We start from the raw sequence: 9,317 nt of genomic DNA, 5'->3' as shown, positions 1-9,317 counted from the left end.
CTAGCTTCTTTTCCTGCCAAATCTTCTGATGACTGTGAAAAATTCCTAAATTTCTTTGCTGGCAACATCAGTGATATCACATTACAGTTCAAGTTTAAATTAATCACTTTCATCCATTGTCTTGATCTGCCAAAAAAACCCTTTCATTTAAGAAATTTTTAACAAATTTATTAATTTGAAAACAAAAATTTCTATGCTTCAATAACCGACAATATTTCATTTTAGTCCTTCTAGATTTATCTGCAGCCTTGCCACTCTCATCAGAAGATTAGAAAATTGGGCTAGCATCACTGGCACTGCTAAAAAAAGCTTTTATCATACTTTTCTGACTGATACTTCAAAATTCATTTTAACCATTTCTGCTCAGCATGACCTTTAAGTCTCGAGGACAAAATGCGATATGCTCACTAGGGTGGTCGAGAATGACCAAGCTAAGATCCTGTGAGACCATATACAGATAGACAAACTGGTAACGACTAACCAGCCAAACATATACAAGTGACAGCAACATCAGGGAGAAGGAACATGAGAGAGGAGATCGAAAGATGTGGAGGGGGAAGGCAACAGTGGACACAGTGGTAACCGGGGGATTTGGGGCAGTGACCTGACCACCAAGCCAGGAAAGAAATCCGAGATCTCTGCCCAGAAAAGGGCAACAGAAATACTCTGCAGGACCCTCAAGAGCACATCACTGGCACGAGGCTTCCTGCCATTCAGGACATTTACTTCCAGCGATGCCTCCGTAAAGCACACAGCATCATCAAGGACCACAGCCACCCAGCACATCAGCTGTTCTCCTTGTTACCATCTGGCAGACGTTACAGGAGTCTGTCTGCTCGGACTACAAGACTTAAAAACAGTTTTTACCACCAAGCCATACGACACCTCAACCACAACACTTAAACACACACAACACAGCACTCAGAAGCTACCCTGCAGCTTCACAAGTACTCTGTTTAATCTGCACTGGTCACTTCACTTTATTGTTATTGATATTTATATTTAAAAGTGCAATACTGTAATTTTCTGCTGCTCATTCCTGTGCAATATCCCATCTGCCCTCCCGTCATATTTCTTTTCAAGATTTTCTTATTTAATCACTAGTGTACATATATTTATATTTATAGCTACATATATATTTAGTCATCTTTTCTCTTTTACCATGTCTCTCTAATATTTTGCTCCTTACTATTTTTCTATTTTCTATTTTATTTTATTTTATTATATTTTATTATATTTTCTGCTGCTCGTCAAACACATTTCATTGCAATGTTGACCCTGTGCTAACTTGCATATGACAAATAAAACTGAAAACTGAAACTGAAGGCTCCAGACCTGTGGTAGAGGACTTTATCTAAAAAAATACTTTTCTTTTCTTTTCTTTTCTTTTCTTTTCTTTTCTTTTCTTTTCTTTTCAAGAACTGCGGATCTGACGTAAATCTGAATGAATGAGAATAGAAACGACAGAGGGCAGCAGAGCGCCTTTGTTGCTGCTGGTCTGCCGCAAATAGTGATAGAAGAAGAGACAGCCGCTTGGTTACGAAGAATTGAGCAGTGTTTGGAAGCGTCGTAATGTCGGCTTTACTATGCCTCATAGCGGGATTCGTATCGTTTTACGTGTTAGTTTATTACTGTGTGTTCAGATCCGCGAGATGCTCCAGTTCAGTGAAGCTTAAGGGCAAGACGGCCATTGTTACAGGTAACACGCCCCATTGTCCGCTCATATCATCAACTGTAAACACAGTCACTAACTCACGTAAGTTGCGCAATCATACCATCGTCCAGTCAGGTCCCAGCTTACTGCTGGTTTGAGTAAAAGTCAGCAGTGATACTTGAAAAGTCCTTTTAGAATCAGCCGAAAGGGACACACTCCTTCTGAATGATAAAACTATGTTTCTGAAACAACTGTTACCGACGGGCTGTGTCTCTATTTCAAAATGAAAACAAAGATGACAGTTCGCTGCCTGTTGTAAAAACTAGTTAACGTCTTTGAAAATCTTTCATCATTAAGTAGACGGATTTTTGCCATGCTGAGGTTTAAAATAGTCTTCGAAAATTGAAAAAATGTATTCGGAATCGGAGTAAAAGTTGTGAAACTAGCTTCGGTTTTCTTCCAGGTATCAATTGTTTATTCTTTTATAGGAAAAATAAAATAAACAACTATTAGTTTTAAATGGTTAGCTCTGTGGTTGTTCTGAAAAGCAAAGTGAAACATTTGTGACTTCAAGATAATTAGCAGAGGACTCAGTGTCCACCTGAGCCACAGCTACACTGGAATAGTTGGGAAAAAATCCTCCCATGTCAGTTCCTAATGAACTCATAAGATCATCATCATCATCACCATCACTACTGAGGTCAAGTAAAAGTGACAAGAATAGTTCATAAGTAACTGTGGCTGGTAAAAATGTGGTCACTAGCCAAAAAGGTAAAAATAGCTGGACAAAAACTGAATATCGGACCACAACTCTTGGTGTTTATATTAACTACCTTATAATACAATACAACTTTATTTATATAGCACATTTAAAAAAACCAAAAGTACACCAAAGTGCTTTACAATAGAAACAGGGAAATTAAGACATGATTAAATAAAAGGCCATTAACAATGTACCACATATGTACAACTCTATGTACCATATGTACAGACAGGTACATAGATAAAAATGGAGCCAAATATAAAATAGGGGCACTAACTAGATGGAAAAACTAGGTTAAATAAGTGAGTTTTTAAACGAGATTTAAAAGATAGAATGGATAGCGATGGGAAGGTTGTTCCACAGGTTAGGTGCAACCAGGGCAAAAGCACGGTCACCCCTAGATTTAAGTCTAGATTTAGGCTGAACCAAGAGTAATTGGGCTGAAGACCTTTTGAACCCACAGTGTCCTCTGAGTTTTTAGCGAGGTCCACCCCTCATGCTTCATGTCTCATTTTTTAATACAAAGGTCAACTGTAAAAACAGATATCTGTACATTTGCACTGTTTTCCACTTTTGATGTGTAATTGTATCACAAGACTGTGAATTTAACTGAACATGTAACAGGTAAAAACAGTCTTAGACTGAATTTTCATTAGATACCCAGAGATAATGCCACTGTATTCACAATGACACCTTTGCCAGTGGTTTGCTGAGATGTTTGAATTGCTTTTCTGAACAGGAAGCAACACTGGCATTGGTAAGTCCACAGCTTTGGAGCTGGCGAAAAGAGGAGCCAGGGTGATCCTGGCCTGCCGTAACAAAGAGAGAGGAGAGGCTGCCGCTTACGACGTCCGCAGAGTAAGAAGTCAGAGACTGACACACAGCAGGCACTATCCTGTGCCACAGTCAGTTGAACTAGTTGGTAGTTTCATTTTCTTTCATTTTAACTGAAAAACTTACAGGAGTGTTCACTCAATCACTAAAAATGAGAAAGAGTAAGTTATTAAAATCAATTTTAGTATATATATTGTGAAAGTTTTTAGACCTTTGTCTTTATGCATGCTCAATCATCCAAGTAAGCAAATCTCAGAAAGTTGTTTCGGTTCATCTGGACTTCAGATGAACAGAACAGATGAACTTGGATGGCTAGTGTACACAGCTGAGTATCAGGAGCTTTGCTGTGATTTGGGGAAACCAAACAACCTCTGAATAAACAGAAGGCCCAACATAGAAGAGCTACCTCACCAGGCCAGGACTGCACATTCTGTTTACACCTACAGGCCAGTCGCCACTCGTTCAACAATGAGACAGGGAGGCTGGTTTTACTGGGGACTCAAGGTTGTGAAAAAGGAACGACCATGTCTAAACCTAAAATAGGGCAAGTCATTATGCAAATGTACTGTCAAGGTTGGGGAAACTTGCAGTGAGCTGAGACTGAAAAAGTTTAGATGAATGATGAAACATTTCTCAGCATCAGCACTGTATCAATCTGGATAAAAACATTTTCTGGTTTGATGAAACAAATAGTGAACTATTGGGACAAACTACCAGCAGCATCTACTGAGGTGGGCAATGCTTATTACATGCTGCTACCTGCCCAACAGTGAAGCGTGGTGTTCGAGGGATTGTCCTGTGGTAGTGCATGTCAGCAGCAGGAACATGGAGACTGATCACAAATGAGGGAAGGATGAATCCATCCAAATACAGAAAGAAACGCACTCCTGAGAGCAGCGACCTGTAATTGAGGTTACGAGTAGAAGTAAACAGCAAGGGTAACACTGCAGTGGCCTCTAGCTGTGTTTTAGTGGTTTCAGCCAGAGCCCGTCTCTTTGGTGGAGATGTAGAGTTGGATGTCTCAAGACTGGTCTCGGTCTTGAGACCACTTTTACGTGGTCTTGGTCTCGACTGACTTTGGTCTCGGTCTTAGTCTCGCTGTCTCGGTCTTGCGTTCTGAAATCGACATAGTGTTCGGGAGATTTGGAGTCAACGATCGGCGGAGTGGGGGGTGTCTTACTGGGCTTAAGCTCGGGTCGTTTTTTCAGAAGGGTCTTTTGGAGTGTAATTTTTCATAGTTAGATGCCTGACTGACAACTGTATAAAACAAAAACTAAACACAATACTCGAAGCACATAGCGCACAGTCGTAAATTCCCCCTATTTTTGGTATGATCCGAGCTCAGGCACTAGGCGACTGAGCACAGCACCCATGTGAGCGAGAAGCTGCTGCCTGCGAGTTTGCTGCAGACAGAGGAGAGCTTAAGTTCGACCAGGTACCAAAGCAAATCATTCGTACTGTACAAATAATGTAAATATGACGGTGTATCACAAAAGACTGAGATTAAACTGATCACTTGGTTGCATTACTTGCTCTTCGAGTGAATCAACAAATGGATAAATAAAAAGCCGAACAACAACAATGCTGTTTTTTAGAGAGTCTTCGCTTACATTTCATTTACGGCTAAACAAACTCTCTAAATTGGTTTCAATTGTGTACTGATGAACACAACAATGGACATAAGGGGCTTCTTTCAAAGAAAAAACTCTGGTAGATGTTATTTTATATATTATGCTTCGTATGTTGTTCAGTAAATTTCTACGCAAAACAAGAGAAATTTCAATACACAGCAGTATATTCACAGTTTAAACCAGATATTTACACTTTAGGGAGAAAACACAAGAACATTTTTTTACTGTACAACATCAATTTAGAGAAACCTTGTTTTGTTTTGGATAAATAAATATTGAAATATCTTTTGAATTAGTTAAATGTCAGAATAAATAGAGACAGAGTTGTCTATTTTTTATCACTTTCATCAAATTTAGGAGCACATATACACTAAGTTTATTGTTAATTAATAAGAAAACTGCAGACGATTCCATTCTGAGCTGAAGAAGCTTCTGATAGGTTAGTAGAGTCCATGTGAGTAAATTGGTGGCACACCTGCAGATGCATATAAGGCAAAACACAGAGCCTGTTTCTGTGACATGGGAAAATCAAGAGATGTCAAGCAAAACACCAGGAAAAGAATTGTGGAGCTCCATAAGTGTGGCTCAATTTTGAATATGATTTGGTGCCGGGGCGACCGTGGCTCAGGGGGTTGGCAAGCGTATCTGTAACCGAAAGGTCGCCGGTTCGATCCCCGGCCTCTCTGTCCTGATTTTTGTGTCCTTACAAGGACAACGTGTCTTGCAAGACACGTTACCCTACCGCCTACTGGTGTTGGTCAGACGGGCCGATGGTGCGTTATGGCAGCCTCACTTCTGTCAGTCTGCCCCAGGGCAGCTGTGGCTACACCAGTGTGTGAATGTGAGAGTGAATGAATAGTGGCATTGTAAAGCGCTTTGGGTGCCTTGAAAAGCGCTGTATAAATCCAATCCATTATTATTATTTACAATTAAGAAATACAGATAGTTTCTCTCTTTACTCTTAAAGTTACCAAATGTGTTTTTTATATTTATCAATCTAAAAAAAATAAACATTTAGTCTGATTTGATGTTACAATTAAAAAAGTGTTTTTATCTGAAGAGTTTGTAAATATTTGGTTTCAACTGTATATTTGATGATATTGGTGTTTGGCTTGATTGTCAGCACAAAGAGGGAGAGAGAGGGAGAGAGAGAGGAACAGAGAGGGAGAGAGAGAGAGGAACAGAGAGGGAGAGAGAGAGAGGAACAGAGAGGGAGAGAGAGAGAGGAACAGAGAGGGAACAAGAGCAGGTGAGACACACATGTTAGTCAAATGGTTGTTTACCAAAAGTATCACCGTATCATAGGTACTCATGTATCTCGTACCTAGTGTTTCTTTTTAGGTTTGTTATTTTTCAAATTCTATATTTATTAAGTTCTGCAGGCTTGTTTGCACAACAAGGCTAAATAATTATCTAAACGTTTCTGAATCTAAATAGTGGACTTTGGTAGAATTAAAAAATAAGTGTAGTGCAGGTCTATGATGATTTTTAGTGCTACGATCATCTAGTTTTGATTCTGGTTCTGTCTTGGTTAAGTCCTAAGTAGTGCTGATTTTGAACTGTTGTAGTCCTGTTTTATTTCCAGATCAGTTCTGGGTCTGGTTGAATTGGGGTTTAGTCCTCGTGTCTTGATACAGCCCTGACTTTGTTCTGCCTTGCTGCTTAATTAAAAAACTAGTTTAAGGTGTCCTGCATATGTGATATATATTTTTTTCTTGTATGAAGTCATTGTTTTTTGAACAAAACTCAAAACAGAGCCTATTAATGTTTCAGTCATTTCTACCCTCACTTAATTTCCTTTGGCTGCTCAGCTCTCACACAGTGGCTCAGCTATGCTCCAATCCCTCCATATTGTGGCCAATCACATGCGAGGATATAGGATAATATCATTATGTGAAAAACAGAGAGGGTGAGAAATGCGACAGTCAAGTGGAGCGTCTGTCTGTCCTCTCAGTAAGTGAGTGAGACAGTAGACAGCGGTGAGGAGGGCTGTGCGGAAGCAAAAACACATAAATATGCCTGACACCCGTAAACGAAGCAGCATCTGGCTCCAGTTTAAAGACTTTTTTGTCTCGTCTTGGTCTCGATACCCTCTGGTCTTGTCTTGGTCTCGGATTAGGTGGTCTTGACTACAAGTCTATGAAGATGTAAGAAAACAAATGATAAAAATAAACAGTACTTTATTTGTATTCGGTATCAGACGCATGGTTAGCATGTAATTCAACAAGCATCAAACAGACATTAGATCTATTTCTAGCGCTTACATAAGGATGTGTTTTAGGTTTTATTTTCAAATGCACCATCATTGTTCAGTCCTGCCAGATATGCGACAGATCTATCGCAGCCTGTCTTACTCAGCAGTTCTGTCCTGTAGGAGAGCGGCAACAACCAGGTGGTGTTTATGCATCTGGATCTGGCGAGTCTGAAATCTGTTCAGAGCTTTGCTGAAACCTTCCTGAAGACCGAGCCCAGACTGGACATCCTCATTAACAATGCAGGTGGGAATGTTGCCATACAGAGAAATGTCCCCGTCTGTTCTATCGATAGTGACTGAAACTTTGTGTTGCAGGTGTGATGGGCCTGGGATGTACCGAGGAAGGTTTTGGTATGGCGTTTGGTGTGAACCATCTGGGCCACTTCCTGCTCACCAATCTCCTCCTGGAGCGGCTAAAGCAGTGTGGTCCCAGTAGAGTGGTCACAGTGGCTGCACTGCTGCACCACCTTGGAACCATCGACTTCTCTCTGCTTACTTCCCAGAAAGATTTGGTGTCAGGTCAGTCTACCTGGGACAGCTTCCAGGCCTACTGTAACAGCAAACTGTGTAATGTGCTTTTTACCAGGGAGTTGTCCAACAAACTGGAGGGCACCAGTGTCTCCTGCTACTGCCTGCACCCAGGTCAGTGTCTGCTTCCATTTTTGGTGTGAGGCTGCATGTGCCACAAGCAAAAGCTACTACAACACTACATGTCCGAATGAGTACCTCTGAGTTAAGATCACCTCTGTTCTTCCCAGGAGTCATCTACACAGAGCTGGGTCGCAGTATGAGCCTGTGGCTGCAGCTTCTCATGAAGCCTTTTGCAAAGCTGTTCTTCCTCAGCCCTGAGGGGGGGTCACAGACCACCCTTTACTGTGCTCTACAAGAGGGCATTGAGCCCCTCAGTGGACGCTACTTCTCCAATTGTGCGCTGCAACAAGTAGGAGTCAAAGCTCGAGATGATGCCCTGGCCAACAAGCTGTGGGAAGTGAGCGAGAGGTTATCTGGCTTATCATAAGAGAATCCAGAAAAATTCAAGGACTCTGTGAATACTTTGTAACATAAAGACGATACCACACCTTTGGTTTTATTATGTGCTACTGCTGGGCTGATGGTATGTCAGGTCTTAAGGTTCTCTGGCATTGTGCTATAATTTCAACATGGGGACCATTTTAGATTCTCAAGTGAATAATATGTTCTTACATGTTTGTGTAGAAAGAATATTCTACAGTATGTGTCATGTTGTTTTGTATTAATGAAGTAGATATGTTTTATCATTAAAAGTCATATCTGTGTCTCAGCACTGCAGTGAATTGGGCATTTTGTTTTCACATGACGGTTACATTTTTTTGGACCAGTTAAGCCAGTGGCAACGCCTTGATAGAAGCAACAAAGGAAGAAGGTGACAGTTTGGACAAACTGCTATAGCTTTATGGAGTGGTGCATTTGTTAGCTCCCTTGCCTCGCAGCAAGATGGTTCCCGGCTCAAACTTGACAGCCAGCTGGGTCCTTTCTGCTCGTCCAGTGCCTGTGTGAGTTCTTTTCCAGGTATTCCAGTTTGCTCACACAGTCCCCAGACACGCCTGTTACTTTACTGAAATGGAGACCCGTGCAGCCAGGCTCTCACTCAGTGACTATATATATATATATACACGTTTCGTCACTCATCCAAGTGACTTCTTCAGTCTGATGAATGAGTAACTGTTAATGACAGGAAAAAATCTAAAGAATGGAAAGGTGTTAAATTTAAAAACAGTTATTAACATCACAGATTTATGTCTTCTAACAATATTTCATGTAAGCAACACTGGGTTGAAGCATAGTATTCTGCATACTTTGGAAACAATGATTTTAATGAATGATTTACATCAAGCAGATATTCTGTCTGACTTCCTGTAAAACGCAACCTCTTCAAAAACAGCCCTTCAGTATCTATAGCTTAGCTTCAAAAATTAAGGTAAAACTTGAAGAGTTTTAATTTTGGTTTGGTTTTGAATCCAGGCTTCACAGAGCTGATGATTTTAGTTTCCACTGATCATTGCTCCGTCATGTTGTTCTCAGCACATTACACAACATACCTAGCATACATAGCTGGAATATTTTGTTTACAAAGCACTAATGTGTAATTCGGAGAGTGTTCTCTTAATTTTACCGACCAGTTCTAATGAAGGCTTTGACCTA

General features: G+C 40.6%; 1 protein-coding gene across 1 annotated transcript; it reads left to right on the top strand.

The window, feature by feature from the left end:
• The first annotated feature begins 1,517 nt into the window (after positions 1-1,517).
• Positions 1,518-8,436, top strand: LOC102785905 (dehydrogenase/reductase SDR family member 13-like). The gene is made up of 5 exons (XM_006799301.3): positions 1,518-1,699; positions 3,157-3,275; positions 7,257-7,380; positions 7,452-7,778; positions 7,895-8,436. The coding sequence occupies exons 1-5, from the start codon at positions 1,573-1,575 to the stop codon at positions 8,152-8,154; spliced, it is 957 nt and encodes a 318-aa protein (XP_006799364.2). The 5' UTR covers positions 1,518-1,572; the 3' UTR covers positions 8,155-8,436.
• Positions 8,437-9,317: the final 881 nt, after the last annotated feature.

This window comes from Neolamprologus brichardi, chromosome 1 (genome assembly GCF_056152115.1).
Source record: "Neolamprologus brichardi isolate AB-2024 chromosome 1, ASM5615211v1, whole genome shotgun sequence".
NCBI lineage: Eukaryota > Metazoa > Chordata > Actinopteri > Cichliformes > Cichlidae > Neolamprologus > Neolamprologus brichardi.
Note: the sequence above shows the minus strand (reverse complement) of the source record. Positions and strands in the feature narration are given on the sequence as shown.

Bases quoted from the DNA above. Each gene is read 5' to 3' on its own strand.
- LOC102785905 (XM_006799301.3), top strand. From the start codon at position 1,573: ATGTCGGCTTTACTATGCCTCATAGCGGGATTCGTATCGTTTTACGTG. The intron at 3,276-7,256 runs GTAAGAAGTCAG...TCTGTCCTGTAG, and splicing joins CCGCTTACGACGTCCGCAGA to GAGAGCGGCAACAACCAGGT. The intron at 7,381-7,451 runs GTGGGAATGTTG...TTTGTGTTGCAG, and splicing joins CATCCTCATTAACAATGCAG to GTGTGATGGGCCTGGGATGT.